Source organism: Salmo salar, chromosome ssa26, assembly GCF_905237065.1.
Source record: "Salmo salar chromosome ssa26, Ssal_v3.1, whole genome shotgun sequence".
NCBI lineage: Eukaryota > Metazoa > Chordata > Actinopteri > Salmoniformes > Salmonidae > Salmo > Salmo salar.
In genome coordinates this window covers 54,473,510-54,492,155 of record NC_059467.1, presented here as the reverse complement: position 1 = coordinate 54,492,155, position 18,646 = coordinate 54,473,510, and the positions used below count along the sequence as shown (strand labels likewise).

At 46.4% G+C, this 18,646-nt stretch overlaps 1 protein-coding gene across 5 annotated transcripts in view; it reads left to right on the top strand.

Annotated features, from left to right (window-relative positions):
- wdr93 (WD repeat domain 93) overlaps window positions 1–18,646 on the top strand; it is a 45,538-nt gene that overhangs the window by 5,025 nt on the left and 21,867 nt on the right. For 4 of the 5 annotated variants that reach the window (XR_006762185.1, XM_045708338.1, XM_045708341.1 and 1 more), the window contains exons 4-9: window positions 5,176–5,240; window positions 6,039–6,062; window positions 7,710–7,788; window positions 9,122–9,271; window positions 14,286–14,472; window positions 16,189–16,259. Coding sequence is in view for 4 of the 5 variants with exons in the window: in XM_045708338.1 (XP_045564294.1) it covers window positions 5,176–5,240; window positions 6,039–6,062; window positions 7,710–7,788; window positions 9,122–9,271; window positions 14,286–14,472; window positions 16,189–16,259 (576 nt within the window). In the remaining variant the exon portion in view is untranslated. The remainder of the gene's footprint in view (window positions 1–5,175; window positions 5,241–6,038; window positions 6,063–7,709; window positions 7,789–9,121; window positions 9,272–14,285; window positions 14,473–16,188; window positions 16,260–18,646) is intronic. The other variant, XM_045708340.1, reaches the window with a different exon arrangement.

Here is an 18,646-nt window from a genome sequence, read left to right as displayed (position 1 = left end):
ATATGTCTATGGGTAACGCCACATAATTACACTATTATATCATATGTCTATGGGTAACGCCACATAATTACACTATTATATCATATGTCTATGGGTCACACCACAGAATTACACTATTATATCATATGTCTATGGGTAACGCCACATAATTACACTATTATATCATATGTCTATGGGTAACGCCACATAATTACACTATTATATCATATGTCTATGGGTAACGCCACATAATTACACTATTATATCATATGTCTATGGGTCACACCACAGAATAACACTATTATATCATATGTCTATGGGTAACGCCACATAATTACACTATTATATCATATGTCTATGGGTAACGCCACATAATTACACTATTATATCATATGTCTATGGGTCACGCCACAGAATTACACTATTATATCATATGTCTATGGGTAACGCCACATAATTACACTATTATATCATATGTCTATGGGTCACGCCACATAATTACACTATTATATCATATGTCTATGGGTAACGCCACATAATTACACTATTATATCATATGTCTATGGGTAACGCCACATAATTACACTATTATATCATATGTCTATGGGTAACGCCACATAATTACACTATTATATCATATGTCTATGGGTAACGCCACATAATTACACTATTATATCATATGTCTATGGGTCACACCACAGAATTACACTATTATATCATATGTCTATGGGTAACGCCACATAATTACACTATTATATCATATGTCTATGGGTCACACCACAGAATTACACTATTATATCATATGTCTATGGGTCACACCACAGAATTACACTATTATATCATATGTCTATGGGTCACACCACAGAATTACACTATTATATCATATGTCTATGGGTAACGCCACATAATTACACTATTATATCATATGTCTATGGGTCACACCACAGAATTACACTATTATATCATATGTCTATGGGTCACGCCACATAATTACACTATTATATCATATGTCTATGGGTCACACCACATAATTACACTATTATATCATATGTCTATGGGTAACGCCACATAATTACACTATTATATCATATGTCTATGGGTAACGCCACATAATTACACTATTATATCATATGTCTATGGGTCACACCACAGAATAACACTATTATATCATATGTCTATGGGTAACGCCACATAATTACACTATTATATCATATGTCTATGGGTCACGCCACAGAATAACACTATTATATCATATGTCTATGGGTAACGCCACATAATTACACTATTATATCATATGTCTATGGGTAACGCCACATAATTACACTATTATATCATATGTCTATGGGTCACGCCACATAATTACACTATTATATCATATGTCTATGGGTAACGCCACATAATTACACTATTATATCATATGTCTATGGGTCACACCACAGAATAACACTATTATATCATATGTCTATGGGTAACGCCACATAATTACACTATTATATCATATGTCTATGGGTAACGCCACATAATTACACTATTATATCATATGTCTATGGGTCACACCACAGAATTACACTATTATATCATATGTCTATGGGTCACACCACAGAATAACACTATTATATCATATGTCTATGGGTCACACCACAGAATTACACTATTATATCATATGTCTATGGGTAACGCCACATAATTACACTATTATATCATATGTCTATGGGTAACGCCACATAATTACACTATTATATCATATGTCTATGGGTCACACCACAGAATTACACTATTATATCATATGTCTATGGGTCACACCACAGAATAACACTATTATATCATATGTCTATGGCTCACACCACAGAATAACACTATTATATCATATGTCTATGGGTCACACCACAGAATTACACTATTATATCATATGTCTATGGGTCACACCACAGAATTACACTATTATATCATATGTCTATGGGTAACGCCACATAATTACACTATTATATCATATGTCTATGGGTAACGCCACATAATTACACTATTATATCATATGTCTATGGGTCACACCACAGAATTACACTATTATATCATATGTCTATGGGTCACACCACAGAATTACACTATTATATCATATGTCTATGGGTCACACCACAGAATTACACTATTATATCATATGTCTATGGGTAACGCCACATAATTACACTATTATATCATATGTCTATGGGTAACGCCACATAATAACACTATTATATCATATGTCTATGGGTCACACCACAGAATAACACTATTATATCATATGTCTATGGGTCACGCCACAGAATAACACTATTATATCATATGTCTATGGGTAACGCCACATAATTACACTATTATATCATATGTCTATGGGTAACGCCACATAATAACACTATTATATCATATGTCTATGGGTCACACCACAGAATAACACTATTATATCATATGTCTATGGGTCACACCACAGAATAACACTATTATATCATATGTCTATGGGTAACGCCACATAATTACACTATTATATCATATGTCTATGGGTAACGCCACAGAATAACACTATTATATCATATGTCTATGGGTCACACCACAGAATAACACTATTATATCATATGTCTATGGGTCACACCACAGAATAACACTATTATATCATATGTCTATGGGTAACGCCACATAATTACACTATTATATCATATGTCTATGGGTCACACCACAGAATTACACTATTATATCATATGTCTATGGGTAACGCCACATAATTACACTATTATATCATATGTCTATGGGTCACACCACAGAATTACACTATTATATCATATGTCTATGGGTCACACCACAGAATTACACTATTATATCATATGTCTATGGGTCACACCACAGAATAACACTATTATATCATATGTCTATGGGTCACACCACAGAATTACACTATTATATCATATGTCTATGGGTCACGCCACATAATTACACTATTATATCATATGTCTATGGGTCACACCACAGAATTACACTATTATATCATATGTCTATGGGTCACACCACAGAATTACACTATTATATCATATGTCTATGGGTAACACCACAGAATTACACTATTATATCATATGTCTATGGGTCACACCACAGAATTACACTATTATATCATATGTCTATGGGTAACGCCACATAATTACACTATTATATCATATGTCTATGGGTCACACCACAGAATTACACTATTATATCATATGTCTATGGGTCACACCACATAATTACACTATTATATCATATGTCTATGGGTAACGCCACATAATAACACTATTATATCATATGTCTATGGGTCACACCACAGAATAACACTATTATATCATATGTCTATGGGTAACGCCACATAATAACACTATTATATCATATGTCTATGGGTAACGCCACATAATTACACTATTATATCATATGTCTATGGGTCACACCACAGAATTACACTATTATATCATATGTCTATGGGTCACACCACAGAATAACACTATTATATCATATGTCTATGGGTCACACCACAGAATTACACTATTATATCATATGTCTATGGGTCACGCCACAGAATTACACTATTATATCATATGTCTATGGGTCACACCACAGAATTACACTATTATATCATATGTCTATGGGTCACACCACAGAATTACACTATTATATCATATGTCTATGGGTAACACCACAGAATAACACTATTATATCATATGTCTATGGGTCACACCACAGAATAACACTATTATATCATATGTCTATGGGTCACACCACAGAATAACACTATTATATCATATGTCTATGGGTCACACCACAGAATAACACTATTATATCATATGTCTATGGGTCACACCACAGAATTACACTATTATATCATATGTCTATGGGTCACACCACAGAATTACACTATTATATCATATGTCTATGGGTCACACCACAGAATTACACTATTATATCATATGTCTATGGGTCACACCACAGAATTACACTATTATATCATATGTCTATGGGTCACACCACAGAATAACACTATTATATCATATGTCTATGGGTCACACCACAGAATTACACTATTATATCATATGTCTATGGGTCACACCACAGAATAACACTATTATATCATATGTCTATGGGTCACACCACAGAATTACACTATTATATCATATGTCTATGGGTCACACCACAGAATAACACGATTATATCATATGTCTATGGGTCACACCAAAACTATTCTAGTTGTCTCCAACTCCTCACCCACCTCCTCCTCTCCCTCATCCATCTCCTCTCCCTCCTCTTCTTCCAACTCCTCACCCACCTCCTCCTCTTCCTCCAACTCCTCACCCACCTCCTCCTCTCCCTCCTCTTCCTCCAACTCCTCACCCACCTCCTCCTCTCCCTCATCCATCTCCTCTCCATCCTCTTCCTCCAACTCCTCACCCACCTCTTCCTCTCCCTCCTCCTCTCCCTCCTCCTCTCCCTCCTCTTCCACCACCTCCTCACCCACCTCCTCCTCTCCCTCATCCATCTCCTCTCCCTCCTCTTCCACCAACTCCTCACCCACCTCCTCCTCTCCCTCCTCCTCTCCCTCCTCCTCTCCCTCCTCTTCCACCAACTCCTCACCCACCTCCTCCTCTCCCTCCTCCTCTCCCTCATCCATCTCCCCTTCCATCCTCTTCCTCCAACTCCTCACCCACCTCTCTTCCTCCTTTCTCCCCCTCTTCCACCAACTCCTCACCCACCTCCTCCTCTCCCTCATCCATCTCCTTCTCCTCTTCCACCAACTCCTCACACTTCTCCTCCCTCTCCCTCCTCTTCCACCAACTCCTCACCCACCTCCTCCTCTCCCTCCTCCTCTCCCTCCTCCTCTCCCTCCTCTTCTTCCAACTCCTCACCCACCTCCTCACCCACCTCCTCCTCTTCCTCCAACTCCTCACCCACCTCCTCCTCTCCCTCCTCTTCCTCCATCTCCTCACCCACCTCCTCCTCTCCCTCCTCCTCTCCCTCATCCATCTCCTCTTCCACCACCTCCTCATCTCCCTCCTCCTCTCCCTCCTCTTCCACCAACTCCTCACCCACCTCCTCCTCTCCCTCCTCCTCTCCCTCCTCTTCCACCAACTCCTCACCCACCTCCTCCTCTCCCTCCACCTCTCCCTCCTCCTCTACTTCTTCCTCTTACACCTCCTCATCTGACTGTAGGTGTTGCCAGACTCTTTGCTTATTACTCAGAAACCAGCCACCTGATAAAAGTCATGAATGAAACGGTAAGTTTGGTCTTTATTTTTTTCTCATTCATCCCCCTCCCTCTATCCTCTCCCCTGTAAATATTCCCCAGGTCGTGGCTGGAAATGAGTGTGTTCTCAGTCAACTGATCTGGTAAAATAAGGGTTAACTGAAAAAAGAAATCATTATTTAATGACCATTTTGATTCAGTTTTGTTTTTTATCGCAATATGTTATTGTTAGGAATTCCGTTAGTCAGTTTTCCATTATAACATCCCACCATTAGGGGGCAGCATTCAGAAGGTCCGTTGAGCACCAGCAAGGCTAGATAAGTGAGTGATAGCTCACAGGTGTGAGTGACGTTAGTGCTATCCGGAATCCTTGGGACTAGGGCTGCGGCAGTCATTACATTGAGTCAGCTGGTAACTGTCATGCAAATGACAGCTGGTCTCACGGTAATGGACCTGTCATTAACATAAACACATTTAGCATCTCCAGGCCTCTATGCATACAAGCCGCTGATGTGCACCTTTTTATGAAAAGTCTGAATCCATTTAATATTCACCGTCACAATACATCTATAATTTATTTTACAGGTCTAAAGAAACATTATTATATGAAGAAAATCTATTTCAGAAGAACAGAATAGCATTTTTTATGTTTTTCTGCCAAGTGTAAAATGCGGTAGGCTATTGTATAACAGAACAATCATTGTATTAAATTCTGTAATTTTTTTTTGGGGGGGGGCTTGAGCTCATGTATAGGCTGAGGAGTATGCAACAGGTCTAATATTGTCACAATTGTCTTCGTCTTCTGACGATAATGCGAAATCGTCATCAGAAAATGTGGACCAATACGCAGCAGGTACGTGAATGCTCATCTTGATTTTTAATTAATCTCAAAAATGACCATACAAAATAACAAAACACAAAAAACGAACACTCGACAAATAAACAGTCTGGTAAGGCACAAGGCTATACACAGAACAATCACACACACAAGACTGCCACGTCCTGACCCCAAAACTACAACAACAGCTCCATCTGCTGGTCAGGACGTGACAGAAACAACATCCAATGACCATGTTTCCACTAAGTTTCAACCTGTTGAAGTTATTTCTTCATATTGATCAATCACAGTGAGGTCAAAACAATGTAGCCTAATTGAATTTTAAAAGTATGATACTGTTTTGAAGACAAGGGTTTGATGCGATTTTTCGATCGCATTTGCATTGATGTCAGAGTGATTACTGGGACAATATAGACCTGAGTACCAGGCCATTAGGACCTGATGGAGGGACAATAGAGCCCTGAGTACCAGGCCATTAGATAGAGCCCTGAGTACCAGGCCATTAGGACCTGATGGAGGGACAATAGAGCCCTGAGTACCAGGCCATTAGGACCTGATGGAGGGACAATAGAGCCCTGAGTACCAGGCCATTAGGACCTGATGGAGGGACAATAGAGCCCTGAGTACCAGGCCAATAGGACCTGATGGAGGGACAATAGAGCCCTGAGTACCAGGCCATTAGGACCTGATGGAGGGACAATAGAGCCCTGAGTACCAGGCCATTAGGACCTGATGGAGGGACAATAGAGCCCTGAGTACCAGGCCATTAGGACCTGATGGAGGGACAATAGAGCCCTGAGTACCAGGCCATTAGGACCTGATGGAGGGACAATAGAGCCCTGAGTACCAGGGCATTAGGACCTGATGGAGGGACAATAGAGCCCTGAGTACCAGGCCATTAGGACCTGATGGAGGGACAATAGAGCCCTGAGTACCAGGCCATTAGGACCTGATGGAGGGACAATAGAGCCCTGAGTACCAGGCCATTAGGACCTGATGGAGGGACAATAGAGCCCTGAGTACCAGGCCATTAGGTCCTGTCATTAGCAAGTCGGGTACCACCAATGCATCAGCGCCATTCATGTACAGAGCGCATCGGAGAAGATTACTGTGACTCAGCAGTCATGTGAAATGTGACTGTGGTCCTGACTCATGACTGCTGGTGTGGCTGTGATAGTCACCCAAACAGCCCTACCTTAACCTTAACCCTTACCTAACCCTAACCATGTTATATTTAAACGGGGGGTGGCAGGTAGCCCTAGAGGTTCAGAGCGTTGGGACAGTAACCGAAACGTTGCTGGTTCGAACCCCCAGCTGACTAGTTGAAGAAAGAAAAGATGTCATTGACCATAACTCCTCCTGTAAGCAGCTCTGGATAAGAGCGTCTGTTAAATGGCGTAAAAACCTCAACAGGGTAGGGACGTCCCAAGGATCCCGGATAGCAAGGTCCCTGTCAGTGATTGGCGGGTGATTGCAGAGTCTGAGGTGGAAGGCAATGGACATAGTTTGTCTAGCTGGTTTCATCCCAGTTATGAATAGATTATATCATTAACCTTTTATTTCATCCCAGTTATCATTATATTATATCATTAGATTATATCATTATATCATTAGATTATATCATTATATTATATTATATCATGAACCTTTTAATGTGACCAGGATGACCTCAACCAGAGAAGTGTCTGTGTGAAGTTTGAACTGTCCAGAGGGGGAGACTACGGAGCTGCTACCATCAGCTGTAAGGTTTATCACAACACAGATCATGGTCACGCCTCATCTGCATAATGCTGAATACATAATCCTGAATATTAAACTGACTTAAATGTCAGTGGTTCACTTGAACAATTAGACAACACAGTAATTTATTGATTATCTGTGGTATGAGTATAAACAATACTGTTTCTAGTGGAGGGTAGTTACAAGTCAAGTGTCCTGGACCCTGGCTTCACAACAGTGTCCTGGCAACCTGCTTCACAACAGTGTCCTGGCAACCTGCTTCACAACAGTGTCCTGGACCCTGCTTCACAACAGTGTTCTGGCACCCTGCTTCACAACAGTGTTCTGGCAACCTGCTTCACAACAGTGTTCTGGCACCCTGCTTCACAACAGTGTTCTGGCAACCTGCTTCACAACAGTGTCCTGGCAACCTGCTTCACAACAGTGTTCTGGCACCCTGCTTCACAACAGTGTTCTGGCAACCTGCTTCACAACAGTGTCCTGGACCCTGCTTCACAACAGTGTCCTGTACCCTGCTTCCCAACAGTGTCCTGGTACCCTGCTTCACAACAGTGTCCTGTACCCTGCTTCACAACAGTGTCCTGTACCCTGCTTCACAACAGTGTCCTGTACCCTGCTTCACAACAGTGTCCTGGACCCTGCTTCACAACAGTGTCCTGACACCCTGCTTCACAACAGTGTTCTGGCAACCTGCTTCACAACAGTGTTCTGGCAACCTGCTTCACAACAGTGTCCTGTACCCTGCTTCACAACAGTGTCCTGGACCCTGCTTCACAACAGTGTCCTGGACCCTGCTTCACAACAGTGTCCTGACACCCTGCTTCACAACAGTGTTCTGGCAACCTGCTTCACAACAGTGTCCTGGACCCTGCTTCACAACAGTGTCCTGTACCCTGCTTCACAACAGTGTCCTGGACCCTGCTTCACAACAGTGTCCTGACACCCTGCTTCACAACAGTGTTCTGGCAACCTGCTTCACAACAGTGTCCTGGCACCTGGCTTCACAACAGTGGCCTGGCACCTGCTTCACAACAGTGTCCTGGTACCCTGCTTCCCAACAGTGTCCTGGACCCTGCTTCACAACAGTGTCCGGGTACCCTGCTTCACAACAGTGTCCTGTACCCTGCTTCACAACAGTTCAAAAGATTGACGAGTGACGGAAGTGATCGCCTGGGATCTGTGTGGGAGAGCTCAGCTCAATCAGACCTCCTAACTGAAATGAGAGGACTGCAAAACAAAAGGACCTTTTTTCATCTGTTTAGTCCAGTCCTAAGTATGCATGCATGTAGAATATTTCATTCAATCCTCATATTTTTCTTCATTTCTCCCACCAGATAATGGTTGTCAGTGTTTAGAGGTGTACAGGTTCCCTAAAGACTCCTGGCTGAAAGAGCTGTCCCAGCATACACCTGGAGTAGGAGATACAGGCAAACTGTCTCCTGTCACCATGCTGATGAAGATCAAACCACCTAAACCCCACACAGGTACTTCCCGTGACATACTGTCGTACCAACATTTAACAGGTCATGGCCGTTCCATGGCATTTTAACTAGACACCCACCATCTCAGATCCTTCTGAAATTGTTTCTGTTGTAGAAACAGATGAGATTAGCATTCCTTAATCATTATTTTGTTTAAATATCATTTGATCTCTGAGAAATTAAACTTATTGATTTATTTTAAATTTATAGGATTCATATAATATTCAATAAATATACTACCTAACATCCAATTTGGACCCAACTTTATGTCTAACAATGAGTCCCATATGAGGAATCTAAATAAATGGTCAAAATCCATCCACGGACCGCCCCCCCCACGCCAATCCAGGGAGGTGGAGGTCCAGGGAGAGGAGGAGGAGGAGGAGGTCCAGGGAGGTGGAGGTCCAGGGAGAAGAGGAGGAGGAGGTCCAGGGAGAAGAGGAGGAGGAGGTCCAGGGAGAGGAGGAGGAGGTCCAGGGAGAGGAGGAGGAGGAGGTCCAGGGAGAGGAGGAGGAGGAGGTCCAGGGAGAGGAGGAGGAGTAGGTCTAGGGAGAGGAGGAGGAGTAGGTCTAGGGAGAGGAGGAGTAGGTCCAGGGAGAAGAGGAGGAGGAGGTCCAGGGAGAAGAGGAGGAGGAGGTCCAGGGAGAGGAGGAGGAGGTCCAGGGAGAGGAGGAGGAGGAGGTCCAGGGAGAGGAGGAGGAGGTCCAGGGAGAGGAGGAGGAGGAGGAGGTCCAGGGAGAGGAGGAGGAGGAGGAGGAGGTCCAGGGAGAGGAGGAGGAGGAGGTCCAGGGAGAGGAGGAGGAGTAGGTCCAGGAGAGGAGGAGGAGGAGTAGGTCCAGGGAGAGGAGGAGGAGGAGGTCCAGGGAGAGGAGGAGGTCCAGGGAGAGGAGGAGGAGGAGGAGGTCCAGGGAGAGGAGGAGGTCCAGGGAGAGGAGGAGGTCCAGGGAGAGGAGGAGGAGGAGGTCCAGGGAGAGGAGGAGGAGGAGGTCCAGGGAGAGGAGGAGGAGGGGGTCCAGGGAGAGGAGGAGGAGGAGGTCCAGGGAGAGGAGGAGGTCCAGGGAGAGGAGGAGGAGGGGGTCCAGGGAGAGGAGGAGGAGGAGGTCTAGGGAGAGGAGGAGGAGGTCCAGGGAGAGGAGGAGGAGGAGGTCCAGGGAGAGGAGGAGGAGGAGGTCGAGGGAGAGGAGGAGGAGGAGGTCCAGGGAGAGGAGGAGGAGGAGGTCCAGGGAGAGGAGGGGGTCCAGGGAGAGGAGGAGGAGGTCCAGGGAGAGGAGGAGGAGGAGGTCCAGGGAGAGGAGGAGGAGGAGGAGGTCCAGGGAGAGGAGGAGGTCCAGGGAGAGGAGGAGGTCCAGGGAGAGGAGGGGGAGGAGGTCCAGGGAGAGGAGGAGGAGGAGGTCCAGGGAGAGGGAGGAGGAGGAGGAGGTCCAGGGAGAGGAGGAGGTCCAGGGAGAGGAGGAGGTCCAGGGAGAGGAGGAGGAGGAGGAGGTCCAGGGAGAGGAGGAGGTCCAGGGAGAGGAGGAGGAGGAGGTCCAGGGAGAGGAGGAGGAGGAGGTCCAGGGAGAGGAGGAGGAGGAGGTCCAGGGAGAGGAGGAGGAGGAGGTCCAGGGAGAGGAGGAGGAGGAGGTCCAGGGAGAGGAGGAGGAGGAGGAGGTCCAGGGAGAGGAGGAGGAGGAGGTCCAGGGAGAGGAGGAGGAGGAGGTCCAGGGAGAGAAGGAGGAGTAGGTGGAGGTCCAGTGAGGTGGTGGTCCAGGGAGAGGAGGAGGTCCAGGGCGAGGAGGAGGAGTAGGTCCAGGGAGAGGAGGAGGAGTAGGTCTAGGGAGAGGAGGAGTAGGTCCAGGGAGAAGAGGAGGAGGAGGTCCAGGGAGAAGAGGAGGAGGAGGTCCAGGGAGAGGAGGAGGAGGTCCAGGGAGAGGAGGAGGAGGAGGTCCAGGGAGAGGAGGAGGAGGAGGTCCAGGGAGAGGAGGAGGAGTAGGTCTAGGGAGAGGAGGAGGAGTAGGTCTAGGGAGAGGAGGAGTAGGTCCAGGGAGAAGAGGAGGAGGAGGTCCAGGGAGAAGAGGAGGAGGAGGTCCAGGGAGAGGAGGAGGAGGTCCAGGGAGAGGAGGAGGAGGAGGTCCAGGGAGAGGAGGAGGAGGTCCAGGGAGAGGAGGAGGAGGAGGAGGTCCAGGGAGAGGAGGAGGAGGAGGAGGAGGTCCAGGGAGAGGAGGAGGAGGAGGTCCAGGGAGAGGAGGAGGAGGAGTAGGTCCAGGAGAGGAGGAGGAGGAGTAGGTCCAGGGAGAGGAGGAGGAGGAGGTCCAGGGAGAGGAGGAGGTCCAGGGAGAGGAGGAGGAGGAGGAGGTCCAGGGAGAGGAGGAGGTCCAGGGAGAGGAGGAGGAGGAGGTCCAGGGAGAGGAGGAGGAGGAGGTCCAGGGAGAGGAGGAGGAGGGGGTCCAGGGAGAGGAGGAGGAGGAGGTCTAGGGAGAGGAGGAGGTCCAGGGAGAGGAGGAGGTCCAGGGAGAGGAGGAGGAGGGGGGTCCAGGGAGAGGAGGAGGAGGAGGTCTAGGGAGAGGAGGAGGAGGAGGAGGTCCAGGGAGAGGAGGAGGAGGAGGTCCAGGGAGAGGAGGAGGAGGAGGTCCAGGGAGAGGAGGAGGAGGAGGTCCAGGGAGAGGAGGAGGAGGAGGTCCAGGGAGAGGAGGAGGTCCAGGGAGAGGAGGAGGTCCAGGGAGAGGAGGAGGAGGAGGTCCAGGGAGAGGAGGAGGAGGAGGTCCAGGGAGAGGAGGAGGTCCAGGGAGAGGAGGAGGTCATTTGTGGCACGAATCCCGCAAGTCAACGGTACATATATTAACATTTTTGTGCTTCATATCTAAGATAATACAGTTACACAATACATTTTTGATACTTTAGGATGATTTGTATTTATTATGGACTGCCAAGACAGCAGCTTCTCTTCTTGGGGTCTGGAAAAATGAAGGTAGTTATATAATTTTAAAATTTTACAGAATTCACAACACACTGTGTGCCCTCAGGCCCATACTCCACTACCACATATCTACAATGCAAAATCTATGTGTCCGTGTGTGTGTGTATAGTGCTTATGTTATCGTGTGTGTGTGTGTGTGTGTATAGTGCATATGTTATTGTGTGTGTGTGTGTGTGTGTGTGTGTGTATAGTGCTTATGTTATTGTGTGTTTGTATAGTGCTTATGCTATCGTGTGTGTGTCTGTGCATATGTTATTGTGTGTGTGTGTGTGTGTGTATAGTGCTTATGCTATCGTGTGTGTGTCTGTGCATATGTTATTGTTGTGTGTGTGTGTGTGTGTGTGTGTGTGTGTGTGTGTGTGTGTGTGTGTGTGTGTGTGTGTGTATAGTGTGTATGTTATCGTGTGTGTGTGTGTATAGTGTGTATGTTATCGTGTGTGTGTGTGTATAGTGTGTATGTTATCGTGTGTGTGTGTGTATAGTGTGTATGTTATCATGTGTGTGTGTGTATAGTGTGTATGTTATCATGTGTGTGTGTGTATAGTGTGTATGTTATCGTGTGTGTGTGTGTATAGTGTGTATGTTATCGTGTGTGTGTGTATAGTGTGTATGTTATCATGTGTGTGTGTGTATAGTGTGTATGTTATCATGTGTGTGTGTGTATAGTGTGTATGTTATCGTGTGTGTGTGTGTATAGTGTGTATGTTATCATGTGTGTGTGTGTATAGTGTGTATGTTATCATGTGTGTGTGTGTATAGTGTGTATGTTATCATGTGTGTGTGTGTATAGTGTGTATGTTATCGTGTGTGTGTGTGTGTATAGTGTGTATGTTATCATGTGTGTGTGTGTGTGTGTGTATAGTGTGTATGTTATCATGTGTGTGTGTGTATAGTGTGTATGTTATCGTGTGTGTGTGTGTATAGTGTGTATGTTATCATGTGTGTGTGTGTATAGTGTGTATGTTATCGTGTGTGTGTGTGTATAGTGTGTATGTTATCATGTGTGTGTGTGTATAGTGTGTATGTTATCGTGTGTGTGTGTGTATAGTGTGTATGTTATCGTGTGTGTGTGTGTGTGTGTGTGTATAGTGTGTATGTTATCGTGTGTGTGTGTGTGTGTATGCATGTGTCTGTGCCTATGTTTGTGTCTCTTCACAGTCCTCGCTGTTCCATAAGGTGTATTTTTACCTGCTTTTTAAATCTGATTCTCCTGCTGCGTCAGTTACCTGATGTGGAATAGAGTTCCATGTAGTCATGGCTCTATGTAGTACTGTGCTCCTCCCATAGTCTGATCTGGACTTGGGGACTGTGAAGAGACCTCTTGCGGCATGTGTCTCACGGTTTGTAAAACATGTCAGCCTATTACCTATATAGTATTCTAATGAACATGAAGCATGGAAATGCTATTATAAGTACCATTGACTTTATTGAATTTGTGCCACAAATGCTAAGAAGTTAGCACTCAAAACAGTGGCTAAAAACCCAAGCATGGGTTGCTGTCACACCTGGTCAATAGACAACCAATGTCATTTTGCAATTTAGGTGAACAATCCCTTTAACACTGGGGGGGGGGTCTTCAAACTTTTTCCACCTAATAGCATGAACAGCATCATCTAGTGGTCAGAATCTGTATTGTCGTTGTTGGTGTGTGTGTGTGTGTGTGTGTGTGTGTGTCTGTGGGGTCTGGGTGGCTGTTGACCATTCCTTTTGTATTCCTCATGTCGGACTCATTGGTAGAAAAAGTTGGGTGTTATTGGATGTTAGGTACTATATTTATGGAATATTATATGAATCCTATAAATTAAAAAGGCCAATTTGGCTGCAATCAATTAGCTTAATTTCTCAGATGTCAAATTATATTTCAACAAAATAATGTTGCAGGAATGCTAATCTTATCTGTTTCTAACAACAGAAATGATTTCAGAACGATCTGAGATTGTGGGTGTCAAAATCCTCATTGTGCTTTTTGAGGTGGAACGACCCGGTAACCTAACAGTAGTTTAAAAAATATATATTGTAAAGACATTGTGTCAACGTGAGAATAACAGGAAGACTATTTGATAGGCTCCACCATGAAGAGTCCATTTGAGGTGTTGCAGAAGACCGAGGACGGCAATGTGATTGGCTCAGGACAGAACCACCTGATCAGCAGTCGCCAATGGGAGGACCAGGACGCTGTGTTTAAGTCTGTATACAGGAAGTACATGGTTAATAACACCAGCAACACTACAGACCCAGAGGACAGACCCAGGTAAACACTACTGTTGAATGAGAGTGGTTAGTCTTAAAATCCTCAGATTGTAATGATAACAGAAAATAAGACCTGACAGGGTCCTGGGTCCTCAGTCTGAATCAGACTACCCAGCCAGCTACTGATGACCTGTTAGGGCCCTGGGTCCTCAGTCTGAATCAGACTACCCAGCCAGCTACTGATGACCTGTTAGGGCCCTGGGTCCTCAGTCTGAATCAGACTACCCAGACAGCTACTGATGAGCTGTTAGGGCCCTGGGTCCTCAGTCTGAATCAGACTACCCAGCCAGCTACTGATGACCTGTTAGGGCCCTGGGTCCTCAGTCTGAATCAGACTACCCAGCCAGCTACTGATGACCTGTTAGGGCCCTGGGTCCTCAGTCTGAATCAGACTACCCAGCCAGCTACTGATGATCTGTTAGGGCCCTGGGTCCTCAGTCTGAATCAGACTACCCAGCCAGCTACTGATGACCTGTTAGGGCCCTGGGTCCTCAGTCTGAATCAGACTACCCAGCCAGCTACTGATGACCTGTTAGGGCCCTGGGTCCTCAGTCTGAATTAGACTACCCAGACAGCTACTGATGAGCTGTTAGGGCCCTGGGTCCTCAGTCTGAATCAGACTACCCAGCCAGCTACTGATGATCTGTTAGGGCCCTGGGTCCTCAGTCTGAATCAGACTACCCAGCCAGCTACTGATGATCTGTTAGGGCCCTGGGTCCTCAGTCTGAATCAGACTACCCAGCCAGCTACTGATGATCTGTTAGGGCCCTGGGTCCTCAGTCTGAATCAGACTACCCAGCCAGCTACTGATGATCTGTTAGGGCCCTGGGTCCTCAGTCTGAATCAGACTACCCAGCCAGCTACTGATGACCTGTTAGGGCCCCGGGTCCTCAGTCTGAATCAGACTACCCAGCCAGCTACTGATGATCTGTTAGGGTCCTCAGTCTGAATCAGACTACCCAGACAGCTACTGATGATCTGTTAGGGCCCCGGGTCCTCAGTCTGAATCAGACTACCCAGACAGCTACTGATGATCTGTTAGGGCCCTGGGTCCTCAGTCTGAATCAGACTACCCAGACAGCTACTGATGACCTGTTAGGGTCCCGGGTCCTCAGTCTGAATCAGACTACCCAGCCAGCTACTGATGATCTGTTAGGGCCCTGGGTCCTCAGTCTGAATCAGACTACCCAGACAGCTACTGATGACCTGTTAGGGTCCCGGGTCCTCAGTCTGAATCAGACTACCCAGACAGCTACTGATGATCTGTTAGGGTCCCGGGTCCTCAGTCTGAATCAGACTACCCAGCCAGCTACTGATGATCTGTTAGGGCCCTGGGTCTTCACACACAGCTACTGATGACCTGTTAGGGTCCCGGGTCCTCAGTCTGAATCAGACTACCCAGCCAGCTACTGATGATCTGTTAGGGCCCCGGGTCCTCAGTCTGAATCAGACTACCCAGACAGCTACTGATGACCTGTTAGGGCCCCGGGTCCTCAGTCTGAATCAGACTACCCAGCCAGCTACTGATGACCTGTTAGGGCCCTCCTCCCTTCACGTCACGAGCCACAGACCAGATCGGCTCAGCATAATGGAATCCACCTATTGCTTGTCTTTGGACTTCAATCACTCGATCATGAGCTCATGTTGACATAGCCTTTAGACTAATGTAAATGAAAGGTGCACTGGTGTTGTAACCATGGAGATGCTGTGTTTGAAGCTGTGTGACCAGTCACTTCCTGCTTCCTGGAGGTCTGTCTTCTGTCCTGGGAGGAGTTAAGCCTCAGACAGGTGGGTTAAGACAATTTAACAAATGTTTTTTCGTTACATTTGAATATCATGTATCTGTTTTTAAATATCAATTTTATCAACTCTTAATCAAATGTTTTTATCTTACTCTCTTCTTAGAAGCATCCCTTCTATTTGTAGTAAAATACATCCCCTTTATCAAATCAAAATCAAATATATTTATGAAGAACTTTTTACATCGGCAGATGTCACAAAGTGCTATACAGAAACCCTACCAAAAAACCCAAACAACAAATAATGCAGATGTAGAAGCACTGTGGCTAGGAAAAACTCCCTAGAAAGGCAGGAACCTAGGAAGAAACCTAGAGAGGAACCAGGCTATGAGGGGTGGCCAGTCCTCTTCTGGCTGTGCTGGGTAGAGAGGAACCAGGCTATGAGGGGTGGCCAGTCCTCTTCTGGCTGTGCTGGGTAGAGAGGAACCAGGCTATGAGGGGTGGCCAGTCCTCTTCTGGCTGTGCTGGGTAGAGAGGAACCAGGCTATGAGGGGTGGCCAGTCCTCTTCTGGCTGTGCTGGGTAGAGAGTAACCAGGCTATGAGGGGTGGCCAGTCCTCTTCTGGCTGTGCCGGGTAGAGAGGAACCAGGCTATGAGGGGTGGCCAGTCCTCTTCTGGCTGTGCTGGGTAGAGAGGAACCAGGCTATGAGGGGTGGCCAGTCCTCTTCTGGCTGTGCTGGGTAGAGAGGAACCAGGCTATGAGGGGTGGCCAGTCCTCTTCTGGCTGTGCTGGGTAGAGAGTAACCAGGCTATGAGGGGTGGCCAGTCCTCTTCTGGCTGTGCTGGGTAGAGAGTAACCAGGCTATGAGGGGTGGCCAGTCCTCTTCTGGCTGTGCTGGGTAGAGAGGAACCAGGCTATGAGGGGTGGCCAGTCCTCTTCTGGCTGAGCTGGGTAGAGAGGAACCAGGCTATGAGGGGTGGCCAGTCCTCTTCTGGCTGTGCTGGGTAGAGAGGAACCAGGCTATGAGGGGTGGCCAGTCCTCTTCTGGCTGTGCCGGGTAGAGAGGAACCAGGCTATGAGGGGTGGCCAGTCCTCTTCTGGCTGTGCCGGGTAGAGAGGAACCAGGCTATGAGGGGTGGCCAGTCCTCTTCTGGCTGTGCCGGGTAGAGAGGAACCAGGCTATGAGGGGTGGCCAGTCCTCTTCTGGCTGAGCTGGGTAGAGAGTAACCAGGCTATGAGGGGTGGCCAGTCCTCTTCTGGCTGTGCTGGGTAGAGAGGAACCAGGCTATGAGGGGTGGCCAGTCCTCTTCTGGCTGTGCTGGGTAGAGAGGAACCAGGCTATGAGGGGTGGCCAGTCCTCTTCTGGCTGTGCTGGGTAGAGAGTAACCAGGCTATGAGGGGTGGCCAGTCCTCTTCTGGCTGTGCCGGGTAGAGAGGAACCAGGCTATGAGGGGTGGCCAGTCCTCTTCTGGCTGTGCCGGGTAGAGAGGAACCAGGCTATGAGGGGTGGCCAGTCCTCTTCTGGCTGTGCCGGGTAGAGAGTAACCAGGCTATGAGGGGTGGCCAGTCCTCTTCTGGCTGTGCCGGGTAGAGATTTTAAGAGTACATGGCCATTAAGGCTAGATTGTTCTTCAAGATGTTCAAACATTCTTCTGACCCGTTCCCAGTGGGTCAGAAGTTTACATACACTCAATTAGTATTTGGCAGCGTTGCCTTTAAATTGTTTAACTTGGGTCAAAAGTTTCGGGTAGCCTTCCACAAGCTTCCCACAATAAGTTGGGTGAATTTTGGCCCATTCCTCCTGACAGAGCTGGTGTTACTGAGACCAGTTTATAGGCATCCTTGGTCGCACACGCTTTTTCAATTCTGAACGACAAATTTTCTATAGGATTGAGGTCAGGGCTTTGTGATGGCCACTCCAATACCTTGACTTTATTGTCCTTAAGCCATTTTGCCACAACTTTGGAAGTATGCTTGGGGTCATTGCCCATTTGGAAGAGCCGTTTGCGACCAAGCTTTAACTTCCTGACTGATGTCTTGAGATGTTGCTTCAATATATCCACATAATTCTCCTGTCTCATGATGCCATCTATTTGGTGAAGTGTAAACTTCTGACCCACTGGAATTGTGATACAGTGAAATAATCTGTCTGTAAACAATTGTTGGAAAAATTACTTGTGTCATGCACAAAGTAGATGTCCTAACCGACTTGCCAAAACTATAGTTTGTTAACAAGAAATTTGTGGAGTGGATGAAAAACGAGTTTTAATGACTCCAACCTAAGTGTATGTAAACTTCTGACTTCAACTGTAGGTGTTCCTTTTGTCCAAATCAAATCAAATGTATTTATATAGCCCTTCTTACATCAGCTGATATCTCAAAGTGCTGTTCAGAAACCCAGCCTAAAACCCCCAAACAGCAAGCGATGCAGGTGT